A 16,412-nucleotide genomic window follows, 5' to 3' on the forward strand; every position below is an offset into this window, starting at 1 on the left:
AAAAAAATGTTTTTTTAAGACATTATAGTCATATTATTTCCAAATGGATAAATTATCTCTGACAGTTCTTGAAACATCAGCAGTCTTTCTCATTTACTTCCAGTTACATTATATTATGGATTAACCTAGATTAAAATGGCATTCTAAATATAAGGAAGTAGTTCAGCTGTGTCAGCATGCGTAGGCTGCAAAGGAACAAGTAATAGGTTTATTCCATGTTGAAAAAAAGAAGAAAGAGAACACAACGTTTCGGCCGTGGAGCCTTCTTCAGGTGTGAGGTCACACTCACACGCTCACACCTGAAGAAGGCTCCACGGCCGAAACGTTGTGTTCTCTTTCTTCTTTTTTTCAGCATGGAATAAACCTATTACTTATTCTAAATATAATATGTACTGAAAGTATATTATTATAAAAATATACAGTTCTGACATTCAATGTTTTAGATCTTTAAGATGTGAAAGCAAAAATGCTATTACACCACCTCCCCAAGTTACAAAAGACTCAGTTTTCTAAATTCAGCTTTATGTAAGATCGTCTGTGGACCCCACAATAAAATTTTTGAGGTAAGGAGAGTTTATATTACATGTGTAAAGAGTAAGTAGTGCAGCAAGTTCCTTCCGCAGATGAATAGTGCAGAATGAGCTGAACTGCGTCTCCACCAGAGCTCTGTTTTACACTTCGGTATTGCTTTCCAGTTTGTATGGTAAAGTACTATATGCATATTGTCTTGCGCTTATTGGGAGTAGTCCATAATAAGAGAAGCAACCAAGTGATACTGTTATTCTTATAATTTACTGTGCATTTTATTTTGTGTTTAAATACTGAATTGTATAGTGTAAAGAAATGTACAATTTTTATAAATTATTCTTTTTATTCTGTTTTAAGTCTATGGTGTATTTGAATTTAATTATTTTGAATAAAGGGTTTTATTAATTTTTTTCATTACTCTCCCTCTATATAAACAGGACATTTTCCTTCCCGTGTCTCTACCTCAGGGACTGCTAGCCGCGACTGTGTTCTCTCTCTTGCTCTCTAACCCCTCAATGATGAGCACACACACCTGTTAACCAATAAATTATAATAGACCCTGGTGAGTCTGCAGTTCTGCTCTACTGTCCCTCCTTTCTCACTCATATAACATCTGCAGTAATCAAGAGAGGATAGCTGGAATATCATAAATGGTCATTCTCTATCTGTATCTACACAAATTGCCACTTCTGACTTATGTAAAATTTGGGTTAAGTCAAGAGAAACTCTTCTGTAACCAGGGGAATGAGTATATTTCTTAACATTTGCACGCTACTATGAATTCCAAAAAGGCAATATACTATATTATTTGTATATATTATACATATATAAGAAGTCACAAATGTTTCTTAATGCTAAAACAATTTTAGGTGAAGGAAATAACTTGAGTTGCCATATACTGTATGAATAGCTGCACAACTGCAAAATCCAATGCATCCTCAACTCAGACATACACCAAGACAGCAAGGACACTCTTGGCAGCCAAATCCCTATTGACATTGACATTTTGGATTCAAATTTGTATTCTCTTTCACAGAGAACAGTTTATTCTGGATAAACTCTTAAGTCTAAAATATAATACACAACTGAAAGACAACCAAGATGGTTTTTGATAGTCACAAATTAATATTAGAATGTGTCTTCTAATAAATTGTAAGACAGATATACCAAAGCATCTGTAGATGAGTCTAATGCAGGGATAATAAAACTGCCCCCCCCCCAAAAAAAAAATATTGCAGAAACATTCATCTGTTGTCACATTCTGATAATTTGTTTAAAGTGGAATGTGGGTCACAGGCCGACCTGCTGTTCCTTTCGGAGCTGCTCCATCGCTTCCTGGAATTCCTTTTCTTTTTGCCAAGCTTCGGCAATGGTGGCCTGATTCTGCTCCTCGTAAGCCATGGCCACCACTGCCAGGATCAAGTTGATGAGGTAGAACGAGCCCAAGAAGATCACCAGCACGAAAAATATCATGTAGGTCTTGCCCACAGATCGGAGAGTCTAAGGTCAGGAGGAATTGCAGTGAGTGAAACAGGTGCAGACTTTACTGCTTAGGCTGCCTACTGATGCTCGTAATCAGAAAGGGATTAAAGTGCTTCAGTAAATTGTGTGAAATTCACATTCCTTTCTCTCTCTTTAAACACCCATTGCTGGGGGTTTAAAAAATAAAGCTCAACAAATATATGAGAGAACTATCTTTTGCCATTTTTCTGATGATGCTCTCATCAATATTGCATGTTCTGAACACAATCATATTTGAGCAACTTTGTGTTTTATTCCTGTTGGAGACACATTTTCCCAGTTCGATATCAGAACATTATGCCAGATACTCTTTGTCTAACCTGATCTCATTTGAATGAGTAGCTTAATACGCAGAAAAGGCTAAGAGTTATTTAGACTTACACTATTAAACAAAAGTGTTTAGAAATCTAACTATAGATACTATAATTAATAATAGTATGACATTTAAACAAGTTTATTTAAGTTACTATGTAATTAATTATTGGACTTTATCTCACGTGGATTTCTGTTCATTTCAGAAATCAAGTTTTTAAGTTTTGTTACAGAAACCCCAAAATTAATTTGTATTTTCACAAGACACTAATCTGAACTCCATTGCAATTGAAATACGAACAGCATTTCAATTTGAATTGATATGATCACTAGATACGATTTATGTGTGTAATGGATATTAATTTGGTTTAAGGAATAATGACATAATGAAATTGTAAAATCTTAATTATGTATTCCTGATAATATTATTAAATATCCATAAATCCATTTTCTAACCACTTTATCCAATTCAGGTTTGCGAGAGAGCTGGAGCCTCTCCTGGCAAGCAAGAGGAGCAAGGTAGGATATGCCCTGGACAAGACACCAGTCCATCTCAGGGCACACACACGCACGCACGCACGCACGCACGCACGCACGCACGCACGCACGCACGCACGCACGCACGCACACACACACACGGCCAAGTCAGTTAACCCACCAGTATGTCTTTGGACTGTGGAAGGAAACCTGAACACTCGGAGGAAACCCATGTGAACACAGGGAGAACATACAGTACATGTACTGTAAACATTCCACACAGGCAGCACCCCAGGTCCAGAACTGAATCCAGGGCCCCAGCACTGTAAGCCACTTCCCACCCCAGTTATTATATTGATTATGATCTAAACTGTAACACAAAGGGAATCAGTTTACCTGGTGATAGAGATTTTCCCAGTAATCTTGGGTCATGAGACGAAACAAAGCAAGAAACGCCCAGCCAAAAGTGTCAAAGCTGGTGTAGCCATAGTCTGGGTTTTTTCCTATCTTTAGACAAACAGCTCCATCAGGACATCTCCTACAAAACAAACAAGTTAAAAAATAACGGAAGCTATGTAATTAATTATATTAATTCTTGGACTAAGTAAAGTATCTTTGACCCAGAGGATTGTTGGATTGTTAAGCTTTGTTTTTCCTAAAGAATAACAGCCCCCCCACCCCAGACTACAAACTAGCACACACTCAATCATTACCATAATAATGTCTCGCACTTCTGCTTGTTATCTCACTTTTGAGGAGGTGATTAAGCTAAATATCCATATTTCCACTAGGTGATTAAACTTTAATCCACATTGACAGATATGACATGGGTTATTAGGGAAGTGGTAAGTACTTCTAAAATGATTTATTGTCAGACTGATTACTGGGAGGTCTACAGCTGGTCAAGAGTGTATGAGTTTCAGACTAATGCCTGGTCATTACACAAAAAATGACTTTCTGTTGTCTTAGTGGTGAATATCTCTTTATTAGAATAAGATGCTGCTTACTTACTTTACATGTTATGAACTGCTTCCTTTTGCAAACATGTTTAGTTTCACAACCTAATTGGACCTTTTTCTAATTCAAAAAGCTGCGAAGGGAATCAGTAACAATATCTAAATGGCACTTTTTTTCTAAGAGTAACAAGCTTTTACTTTTTACAACAGTCACGGTTCTGTTATTGTTAGGACAATACTAAAGTTACCAGATACCAAAATACGAAAAGAGGAGAATTAGCAAACACTGTAAAAGCAAGGAACAAAATTTTAAAGTAGATGAAATTCAAGACTGTGGAAACATCAGGCAGATGATGTGAAGAGACTGCTTATGATAATGACAGCTGTTTATTTTGACAAATACTTTACATCTTGAAGACAATGTGGGGAAACAAGAAAAAGGTTAGGATATATAAAACTGTTGAAAAGGATATAAAAACTGTTAGGATATATAATCAAATTTGATTTATACTTACAGTATAATTACATGATGAACTGGTAAGTACCTTTTTTCATTACCACTTTGCTCCTCTGGTATCAGTCCAGAGAAGGGCACCCAGATGCATTCTGGTACTTAAAAGAATGCCCTACTGACTGAACCTTTTAGTATTGAACAGAGGGGACTACAAGGGGACCTAAAACAAGTATTGAAAATTGAAAAGTCAACATATTTCTTGCTCATTTGGACTTTTTTTCAGTCCTTGGTTTAAAAAATATTGTAATAAAAGTATAATCCCTCTAATGACTCCAGCATAAGCAATATTATGCAGTTTCTCATTACATTACGCTTTCGAATTTATCCCTTATTTTTGACAAAAAGTATTTGTCTTTTATATTAAACACTCCCAGAGTGTATTTTTTACTTTTGCTAGAGAGTACAGTACTCCACTACTTCCATCACTGCAATTAGAGCACTGTCACTTCTTTTTACACTTTGTTTATTTATTAAGCAATTTTCGATCCAAACACTACTGTTTCCCGGAACGCCTACCATGTGCAATTTGAGAATTAGTCCAATTGCTTAAAATTTCAAATAACACACCTACAGTAGATGAGTTGAGTACTGAAACTCAAATATAGGCACGTGGTTATTTCTGAATGTCATATAATGTTTTAAGAGTTGAGAGTTAAATTTATAAACTGTACTCACCTACAGCATACAGTACGGAAAAGAGAAAAATTAAAATAAATTTGGCTTTGATTAAGAACTTTTCAAGAGCGAAGCCCAGATGACACTGTGGTTCCTCAAAGCCAAGATGTACAGTATTGTAGTTAACAGGGTTATTAACCACTGTGGTGATAATATATTCAAATGGAAAAGTACAACTCCTGTTAGTCCCCAACTGTCAGTCTTCTCCAACTTCCATTAGAACATGTGTGGGCAATCCTAGTTCTTAAAGGCCAGTGTGTCTGCAGGTTTTCAATCCAACCCAGTTTTTTAAAAGCTCAATCAGCTAATCAGATTGGCCTCATGGACCAATTTAACAGAATCTCCCAGCTTCTTAGGTGCACTACTTTGAAGAAACCTATACAAACTGCAGCACCAATCCTTCAGGAGCAAAACTGCTTTAGAAGATGACAAATATAAATCTCCAGATATGGATGGGTAAATAAAGTTTAGAAAGTGATGTCAATTTAAAATATACTGGTCAAATATCATTGAAACCAAAAGGTATTTTTGTTGTAAACAGAAGTACATAACATTCATGAAGGGGCATGACATTTTTACATTTCAGACTATAAGACAGCATCCTGATGCCAAGCCTAACACCAAAGGATCCAGAAAGGGCACTAGGAATGCCATGCCAGGCTGTCAGCACATGACACTGGGAAAACATTGCACTCCTGCTGTATGACTACGTGAGTGTTTGCAACAGACAGGCAGGGCCTGGCTGTTACCACCGCTAGTCAGATGAGTTGAAGCAAGTGTGATGGTGCAGTGCTGATACTTCCTCTATCATCCAACACCTATTTGTGTCACTGGAGGAGGTGCTAATGGACAGGACTACCTCACTGACGGTTTGACTGGCGCTGCAGAGATCATTATCAAACATCTTCAAGGTCTACAAGCTTTCAGTCGTGGCAAGTAACATTACTCTTTTGACTACAGAAAGCTTTTAATCAATTCACATCATACCAGTTCCTTCCTGGCTAGCTTGCTCACTCACTGATCTTAGACTGAAAGCATTTTGGGATATTAACTATATTGTTAATTTCATCACAAAATCCCAATAACCACAAACTCTTCTTATTAGTAGTGAAACCCTATATTGAGGAACTCTTTCAGAAACTTGGTGGCTCAGTGTGCCAGTGATCATGGCTAATGAGGAGTCTCAAAGTCCCCAATAAAGACAATTCCCTAATGTTCAAATTTTGTGGTGCCCTTAATTAAAAAAAAAACAGGTTTGGATTATTACTCAATTACTTAGTTTGTAAATATACTCAGTACTATACAGATTTAATTTATAATATATCATTTTAATTTATTATATCTACAAAATAAAAATTTTCAATTGCTGAAGAGATAGCACAGAATCACTGAAGATTTTTATTGATCCTTTCGTCATTAAGTTATATAAAACTGACAATGTTAATGCTTTCTACCATGTGTTTTTCTCATATGATCCACAATAAAATCAAAAACTTTATTCAGTTTATTAATACAATCCAATGCAGATTTCTACAAAAAAAGAATATCTTGAGGTTCTCAATGTAACAATGTAAGTCTACATTTTACAAGTTCAAATATTGAGTACTGTAGTTTTTTTTTATTTTGCTACAGAAACTGCAGCTGCACAAATTAAATACATACTTTATGGTATATCTTTTTTTGTCCTGGAGACTCTCCTGTTCTTCAAAGAGCATTTTGTCAGCTTTCCGTCCTTTTCTGACTTTTTCCTTCTCAACTACAATAGTGTGATTAAAAGCTGTTAGAACTTTTAAATAAAAATGGTAGAGGCCTTGCATCCGATTGATAACGTGCAATAGCTACACAATCTTCTGATGAGCTTGTTAGATAAAGTGTCCAACAGGTTGCAGAATTTAAAAAGTGACTGTATTTGTAATTTTTGGAAGGGGTATTACAGACCATTTCTGACTATTATCCACAAATAATGATTGATGGGTGACTCCACATGGAATTAGAATAAAAGGCAATTATTTTGCTGAATGGGCTTTCATATCACTGAAAGTATTGAAAACAAACTATTTTATGCTGTCACAGATACCCAGAAATGAGCACACGTGTATGGTATTTTTACACTTATGTAGCGGCAATGCTTGTTAATAAGACAGAATTAGGTGTTGCTGTGCTTTCCCAAATGAGGCCTCATCTCTCTGTTCATCTCTGTGGTGCAGCCACAGAGAAACTATTCATGCAGGCTGATTTAAAGATGTTTTATTTTGATAAGGGACAGCTCCCAAATGGGGATGCACTTAGCTAAGCCTGGCTATCATGATCAATGGTCATCCATTGGCGCCTATCTGTCTAGGGAGTGCCAGATGGACATCTGGACTGCATTCCTAGGTGTCAGGAGTAAGTGACTCATATCTCACCTTGATCAACCAATCAGGGACTGGTAGGGCCGAGTAACCCACGTGGGACTCTGATGCCCATGGAACTTTCAGCCAATCAACGAGCTGAAGTTCCTCCAGGTAAAAACAGGCAACACAGGGAGACTATTGTGGACTATTCTGAGACAATTCTAAAGGGAATTCAAAGGAGAATTCCAGGGCAGGACAGCCCAGGAGCAGAAGGCTCCCAAGGGCAGGACATTCTCGCAGCGCGCCTCCTGACCATCCTGAGACTCAGCCCGGACAACCACGGAACGGCCAGTGTATCTGAGTGCCAGAACTTTCCTTTGTTCTAAGAGTCGAGAGCGGAGGTTGCCAGAGAGTAACCAGAGGATCCACCCGAGGTTAGCATCAGCAGCAAGCCTCATGAACAGGTCAGAACTGTGGACAGCTGAATCACTATTCAGAACTAGCGCTTCATCAGGAACTAACCGGTCTTCTTCCTGATCTGCTGGGACCCACAGTCATCTTTTCTCCTGTGCACAAACTGTGCTAGTTAAAGCCAACACTAACTAACTAGTCAGTGAGCATCCTCAGCGCACAGTCGCAAACCGTACAACACAGCCTGGCAACAAGCCAGACAGCGCGGATTGGACAGCAACAAGCCTGCAACTGCTTCTTTGAGTCCGCAGGAGATCTGAATCCCCAGAGATTGGATGAGTATTCAACTTCAATGCATTACAGCTCGAGAATTCAATTGTTATCCCAACCAGTTGATATCAATTTAATTCCTAAGAGTTATGTACTTGTTTTCAGTATCTAATATAGAAGTTGTAACCAAGTTCAATTACGAAACGGTCTAAATGAATGATATACTGAACGTAGGTCCTCTTGATGTGTAACACTTCGTAACTGACTGAATATATACCTTTTGTATTCTGATAACCCTCTCGATAAGATCTGTTAGGTTTACATGCATATTTTATGTATTAATAAATGTATCCTCGTGTATTAGTACCTGTGTGTGTGCGTTGTTTGAGTTATATCGCATGGTTGGATTCTAAAGCCATCAAAAGAATCAATTTTGTGATTTACTGCTACAATTAATAATTGTCCCAGTAAATGCCCAACCCCTACAGAACTGGTGCCTTCAGAGAGCACACTACACTTATAAGCCCTTCCCAAGTGCACAGACACAGATCCTTCATGTGACTATTAACTACAATTTTGGAATTTAAAGAAAGAGTGTAACTCCTTTTAGTCTGATTGCAAAAATGAAGTTATATAGACTTACTGTACGTATTAAGGAAAACAGAGCTGCCATGCAGTAGTCTCAGTAAGGCTTACAGTCCTAAAGAAACTTTAATCCAGGCCTTCACAGTGGTCATTTGCTTTTCATTGATTTGGTGGATTGCCTGGCGTCTGCTTCAATTCCTTGTATCGCATAAATTTTAATCAGGGAACTTAAAATCTCATCAACCCTCACGAAATGCACTGAAGCCAAAGGGATTACATTGAAGCAGATGGACATCAAAGTTTCATTTAAAATATTCCTGCAGCACGGTGTCTCCACTTCTAAAATGGCCCGACACTTTATTTACACAATAGCATTATATCAAAGGTTATAGCATTCCTCAAAGCTAATAACAAGCAGGCAGGCATCAATGTATCAGTATCATTTAATAGTGGCTTGGTATAATTGGACATGTTTACACAGAATTTTGAGAACATCTACAATCTCTCAGATGGTTGAGCTAGTTGGTATCACCAATCTGTTCCAGCAGTGTGGACTACTGGACTAATTTTACACATTAAATAATTACTCACACTAATGTCTCAGATCTTATACAAAACAAACCATAAAAATATCAGCTAAATCTCCTATATTTCCTTTGAATGTATTATAAAAATAATAATTGCTTACACTTACTGTATATAGCACTTTTCTGGACACTCCACTCAGAGCGCTTTACATGTAATGGGGACTCCCCTACACCACCAGTGTGAGCCCCACCTGGAAGATGCGATGGCAGCCATAGTGCGCCAGAACACTGACCACACATCAGCTACCAGTGGGAAGGAGAATGTGATGAAGCCAGTTCATAGATGGGGATTATTAGGAGGCCATGATTGGTAAGGGCCAATGGGAAATTTGCCCAGGACACCGGGTTTATAACCCTACTCTTTTCGAGAAATGCCCTGGGATTTTTAATGACCACAGAGAGTCAGGACCTTGGTTTTACGTCTCATCCGAAGGATGGCACCTTTTTACAGTATAGTGTCCCCGTCGCTATACTGGGGCATTAGGACCCACATAGACCTCAGGGTGAGCATCCCCTGCTGGCCCCACTAACACCTCTTCCAGCAGCAACCTTAGTTTTTCCCAGGAAGTCTTCCATCCAGGTACTGACCAGGCTCACACCTGCTTAGCTTCAGTGGGTTGCCAGTTGTGAGTTGCAAGGTGATATGGCCACTGGCTGCTGGCCATATCATATTATCCATATTATCTTTTTTCAAAGAAGTGTTGTTGATTCAACTTGACTAAAAACATATTCTGTTCCTTCAGATCATCAATCTTCAGGATATTTAGGTAAAAAAACATGGGAAAACCAGTGCATAATTGTAAACATGTGGCTTAACTGATAGTGTGTTTAGCTAGTTGAAGAGTACTTGGATGGTATTGTGAGTTAAGTTGGAGAACAGCAGAAATTCTCATACAGAAAAAGTGGATAATGTATTTTATTTATACAACTCTTTTCTTTTTCTTTTTCAATTTATCTTTTTTTTCCCAAAGCACTAAATGGTCAACAAAAATGTGGAAAAATCAAATAAGCACTGTTAGGGGGCTCCATATAGAAAAAAAAAGAATTACCTTAAAAAGGAAAGCTATGTGAAAAAAGTCTCACAACCCCCAGTGACTGAACATATGAAGTTCTGAATCATTAAGCAATTAATGAGAAACAAAGTGCACTTGATCCCATTTTAAAGCAGATTTCCTCCCTGATTCAATTTGTTTAGGTTCAGCATTATGTAATACTAATTATCTCTCTCCTACAGTACCTTTTTACATGTGAAAATTGCACAAGAAGTCTATGTTAACCCTCTGCATGACATTAATGTATTTAATTATTTTGGCTTCCTTTTTATTTGAATGAACCACATTTGGCTTCCACCCATCAAATTAACAAGAAGTGACTGCTTAGAAGCAATAAAATAGGGAAGCAAATGCATTCGAATACAGCAGTTGCTGTGTTTTGAGGGAAAGTCTGAAAACCGCTTAGCTGCCAAATGTTCATTCATGAAGCTACTATGAATCTGCTTGAACTCTCTGCTTCTCATTTAGCAGCATTTTATAAAAGTATGAAAATGAAAGTGCTCTTACTATTTTTTTCATTAACAGTTTAACACCAAAAATGCAAACTTTGCAATAAAGAGCCTGTTTTATCAAAATTGCACACCTCCAAACGTCATGAATCTGTCTAGTTTTCACATTTCTGAATTTGTGATCCTGTATAACACACAAACTTCACATACTACAGTGTTTGTGTCTTTTCTGTGTTTGATGTCTTGTCTACATATATCTGTATTTAAAATGATTTTAGGAAAATAAGAGTATATAATATTTTCTTTTAGAACAATAATCAAAGGCTTTATTTTGTTTTTAAGTGCATTTTTTTCATTTTATAACCATGTGTGTTATATTCCCTCCTGTACTTCATTTTTTGAGATTGAAAACTGTATCCTTTCATGTAAATTTGAGCTATTCCTTTATACAGACAAAGCCTTAGCTGAACCAATTAGTTAATGTTGGGAACAACTGTTTCATGAGAGGGAAATGTAATATAAGTGAGCACCACTTAAAAGGTGTTAACATGCCAGAGTAGTTAAGCCTTCAGGAACTGGGTTTTCTATCAGGCATATGAAATTCTTATGTTATCATTGCAACTGCAATTTTAAACTTCAATGAAGAAAAACCGAGTTTAATGCTGTATAAAATCAGGAGCTGATGTAAATGGGCCCTGAATGAAAGGTCTTATGTTTGGATCTGTTGCGTGCCCATGTTTGTGCTGGCGGATGTGGTTGGGTTGGTGGGGGGTTTTACAAAGAAGCTGTCAGAAGGACTGGTATTTCTCTCATCACCACAGCAGCTGTGACCATAGTGGACCATATGGCCAAGAAACAGCATTCTGATGGATGCTATTTTAGTCACAACTGAATCCTGGTGTCCCATTGAGCCTACTGGGATGTTGTGAATGCAGGAAGAGTGGGTTTTAGAAGCTGGTTAGGTGTTCCTGAATGTAAGCTAATGCAGATTCCCTCTTCCCACTTCCGACTAACTGCTCTTTTGAAAATGTACAGTATGTAAGAAGACTGCACTACTATACTCCAGGGGGACAGTAATATTAAGTGTACCAATAACTTCCTGTTGACATGTGAGATTGGTTTCATTTTAAGAAACACCACTATGCTTCTAGTGGCTAAAAACTCTAGAGTGATATGATCATTTAAAATTAGTTCTGATGAGACTTGTTGTGTCCCTGTGACAACTTGAGCACCACTAAAATGAAGTCTTTGGTTCTTCTTCAAAAACAGTTCAGCAATTCAAAGCTAATAAATTACATGAAACAAAACATCGGTTGACATCAAGATGAAGCGAAGAAAGACACTTTAATGGGTCCCACGGAGAAAGAATTAGGACAGTAATTCAAAAACTGACTTCAAGTTGGTCTCTAAAAGAACAGCAACATTATTATGTCTTTCATGACTCATCAGTGATTGAAGCCTAAGATCTGCAGTGACTTTAAAACTGGCATCTATACCCCAAGGGTTAAACTAGAAAGACTTGCTGGGGTTGATTCACCTGTTCCATCTAGAACAAAGACTACTGGGAAAGCCTGAAATGGAGGCCAGGTGTGTGAACTCAGCTGTCCTGTGCTCAGGAGCCTCAGTTCATCTGCTACCCAAGTTCACCAGGTGAACAGAGGATCAAGCTAGGCACTGAGATCTGAGAACACTCTTAAACACAGCACAGGGACAAAGTTAAAACAGTCCAATAAGTGTGGGTGGAGCAAAGAGATGAGGGACACAAATTGTATACAAAAAAAAGAAGTGTAGAGATGCACTACCTGATCACAGTACAGTTAACATCATACAACTGCATTTAAGTCTAATGCCATTAAATAGGCAACAAATGTATAGATAATACACTTAACCATTTTTTATCCTCTGTTTTTTACTTATGAACATTAATGTGAATGAACTGGTGATGAAACTATTTTGGTTGCTCATGCTATACAGGTACATGATTTCTATTTTCAACTTCTGAGTTAAAATAAATATACTGTATTGTACTATATAGAAAATACTATTGCTCAACAAGCTTTTGAACATGGCATATTTTGCTACCTATTATAAATATAGTCCAGTGTACAGCAAACCTTTGACCTCATCCCTAGGGCAGTATAGGGAAAGATAAGAAGACTATGAGTTAATATTATGCAGTAAGCTAATAGAAACACAAGGTCACTGTGAGGATAAAAGTACTTAAAGTTTCTATAGCAACAGTATCCAGGAGGCTGTTGCCCATGGAGATTGTTTCCTTCTACATCTCTAGAGTGCTGTGGACTGTTTTCCCTCTCTTTCTGCTTCCGATAATAATATTCCATAGAGGGCATGGCAGGTAATGTAGTTTTAATGTCATTATCTTCATATCAGATTTCCACGTAGTTTCCTTTCTTGTCTATTGTATGTAAATACTAGTAACTTCAATGATGCATTATGCATTTTAAAATCATATAATAAAATCAAAGTTTTCATGAGATAGGCCTAACTAGCAGTTCTCATGTAATGAAGTAAGAGTAAATAGGTTAAATCGTGTTTTGCTGCCATCTTAGTTAATCAGATTATGTTAATACTTATAGTTCTGGTGACTTTGTTTAGTGATACACTCACATCAGTACAGTACAGATATGTAGAGACTAGTATATTATATGAATAAAAAGATACTTACTATTGTTCTATGTCTTTTTATCTATCAAAATGCAGTTGTTAAAATGTACCTTTTTTAACAGTTCTTTAAGTCAATTGTTAAGAACAACAGATTTATTCATAAAATGCAACAAGGGAAACCAGTGTGTGCTTTTGCCGCACAACAGATGTCTCACTGAGAATCTATCATGACAAGTAGGACCTAGTAAATCCCACATAGTGGTGGGCTCCCCAAATTGTCTAAAGAACAACCAATAGAGGCAGAAGGATGAGAAGTCTCTTCTACTCAAAGGGAAATAAAACAGAGCAGCCTATCCTACCATCTCCACATACTTGTAGCATCACATCATCAAACTTATGCTCCACTCCATAATCCTGATGCGCTCCACTCCAGAACTTTGAAACAGACAACCAAGACTTGGACAATCAAGACAGGAGTCCCCAGGACAGTACATCCACAGGTACTGAAGTTCAGACACCTTCCACAACAATATCAACCGCTGCTAGTAGCACAAAAAGCAAAAGAAAATACTGTATGTGAGGTACTTATCAAAGACCCTGAATCAACAACATTGTGCTGTCTCGCTGAGCTGGTTAACACTCTCCAAGGAGTAGACAAGTTCTAAGTTCTTAGCAAATACTGATGAAGTTCCAATTGTTGTCATGTCAGGACAAACAGCATTGATATAAACAGCACTTTTCTATACACATGGCTCAGAATATTGAGTTCTGCGGAATGCTTCAGCTTTATTCAGTACTGGAAACGTTTATACAGCAAAAAATGTATCTGTACAAATGGTCTACATTTCAACAAGATGGCAACCAGAAGACTTAGAGCAAGTAACTAGAATAAATCAGAAAACATTAAAACTAAAACGGAAAGCAGAGGAATCTAAAAAAATTGTAAGGGAGGTACACAGAGTGAATTGGTGGAAACAAAGAATTGGAAACAAAAAATTGCCAGCAGCCATATCACCCTGGAACTCACAACTGGCAACCCACTGAAGCTAAGCAGGTGTGAGCCTGGTCAGTACCTGGATGGGAGACCTCCTGGGAAAAACTAAGGATGCTGCTGGAAGAGGTGTTAGTGGGGTCAGAAGGGGGCACTCAACCTGCGGTCTATGTGGGTCCTAATGCCCCAGTATAGTGACGGGGACACTATACTGTAAACAGGTGCCGTCCTTCGGATGAGATGTAAAACTGAGGTCCTGACTCTCTGTGGTCATAAAAAATCCCAGGGTGCTTCTCGAAAAGAGTAGGGGTGTAACCCCGGTGTCCTGGCCAAATTTCCCATTGGCCCTTACCAATCATGGCCTCCTAATAATCCCCCTCTATGAATTGGCTACATTACTCTGCTCTCCTCCCCACTGATATCTGATGTGAGTGTTCTGGCGCACTATGGCTGCCGTCGCATCATCCAGGTGGATGCTGCACATTGGTGGTGGTGGAGGGGAGTGTAAAGCGCTTTGAGTAGAGTGTCCAGAAAAGCACTATATAAGTGTAAGCAATTATTATTATTAAAGAGCATGAAGAGAAAAAAACAAAACAGCAAAAGACCAGATAAATAAGTACTTACAGTACATCCCAATGACAGGTGTATTATGAAGTAAATGTAAAAAATGGATTCTACTGTATTAGGAGAAATTATGATGCAGTTGGACTAAGTAAACAAGGTTAACAGAGATGTTGGTGGCAAAAAAAACGTTAATAAATATGTAGTTTTTAGCATAGACAGAAAAAAGATGGAAAAGAGGTGCAGCTCTTTCGAGGAATCAGGGTCCTCAGAATCTATGTCAGACTAAAAAACATCAAAAGAAGCAGTATGACGTGAACGCTACAACCACCAAATTCAGACATTATTGCACACTCTTACATAATAACATCAGGAATGTAGTGTATGGATATGTAAAGTAAGAATTCGTTATAGGGAATGTCCTCACATAGATTGGAAAAAAACATCAGGATCAGCAACTAAATTGAAATGACAATCATAGTTTACAACAGCTTTTTTACTCAGTTTGTAAGAGCCCTCACCAGAGGAAATACCTGGATTGATTTAATCTGTTCATCTGAGAATATGAATGAATAAGGCTGAATTTAAAAGAAATAGGATGGAATAATAAGACAGTACTGTAAGTCAGTAGAGAAGTGGTTTGATTAAGATAGGTAGTAAGTCAACAGAGAATTGGTGAAACAGTTTAAAGGAACCGTGCTTTAAACACAGAACATTTTGGTTCAAAGGCTAGAAAGTTATCCAGTTGGCTTAATATATCAATTAGCAAAATTAACTGATGTGAATCTGGAAGAGCATTGTTTATAATACAAATCTTTGTGGTTCTCTTCTAATTGTATGACCCCTGTGGTGAATAAAGTTAGGGTATAGATTGCTGTAACATTGCTGGGTAGCTTGTTCAACACCCCTGCAATTAACATGTACTTACTGTATATAACTGTGTATACTGTATATATACTGTATATAAAACACAAAATATTAAAGTTTCTGTGAGATACTTTAACATTGACTGATTTCTATAAGTTTATTTATGTTGAATGTACTGTATACTGCATTGAGTGAGATTTATACTGGACATTTAAATCCTGAAAATAATTAACAAAATTCTCTCACAGGGGTACTGAGATTCAAACATGGCAACAACTCCAGTGATCTGTACAAAGAAGGAACCACAGCAGATGGGTCCCACCATATCCAAAGGCCAAAAAAAGCAAACAGATTGAGGTTGTGCACATTTTGTCCAACACATTTCAAATTGAGGGTAATGAATTTTTAACACAGTAACATGTGATGAAACTTGGGTCTACCACTATGTGCAAACAACAAAGAATAGAACAGAATTCACAAGTGACCCAGATGTTCAGGTCTGAATGTTTGTTTTGATCAATCAAGACAATGATCTTTTGTTTTCAATGGCAATGGCACTGTGAAGGAATCTGTACTGTCGTAAGTATGTACCTAACCCTAAAGAAATTGTTGCTCCAAATATGATTCCACTGTTAAAAAGAATTAAAATTCAGTATCATCAGTTACAATGATACTGTATATATGGTAGGATGCAGTGT

The 16,412-nt window shown here is 37.5% G+C and overlaps 1 protein-coding gene across 4 annotated transcripts in view; it reads right to left on the reverse strand.

Moving 5' to 3' along the window:
- scn5lab (sodium channel, voltage gated, type V-like, alpha b) overlaps nucleotides 1–16,412 on the reverse strand; it is a 201,886-nt gene that overhangs the window by 108,201 nt on the left and 77,273 nt on the right. For all 4 annotated transcript variants that reach the window (XM_088642957.1, XM_088642958.1, XM_088642956.1 and 1 more), the window contains 2 exons: nucleotides 3,235–3,376; nucleotides 1,831–2,028 (listed from right to left, as the gene is read on the reverse strand). In XM_088642957.1, the coding sequence (XP_088499083.1) occupies nucleotides 1,831–2,028; nucleotides 3,235–3,376 (340 nt within the window). The remainder of the gene's footprint in view (nucleotides 1–1,830; nucleotides 2,029–3,234; nucleotides 3,377–16,412) is intronic.

The sequence above is a fragment of the Lepisosteus platostomus genome, chromosome 8, assembly GCF_059453375.1.
Source record: "Lepisosteus platostomus isolate fLepPlt1 chromosome 8, fLepPlt1.hap1, whole genome shotgun sequence".
NCBI lineage: Eukaryota > Metazoa > Chordata > Actinopteri > Semionotiformes > Lepisosteidae > Lepisosteus > Lepisosteus platostomus.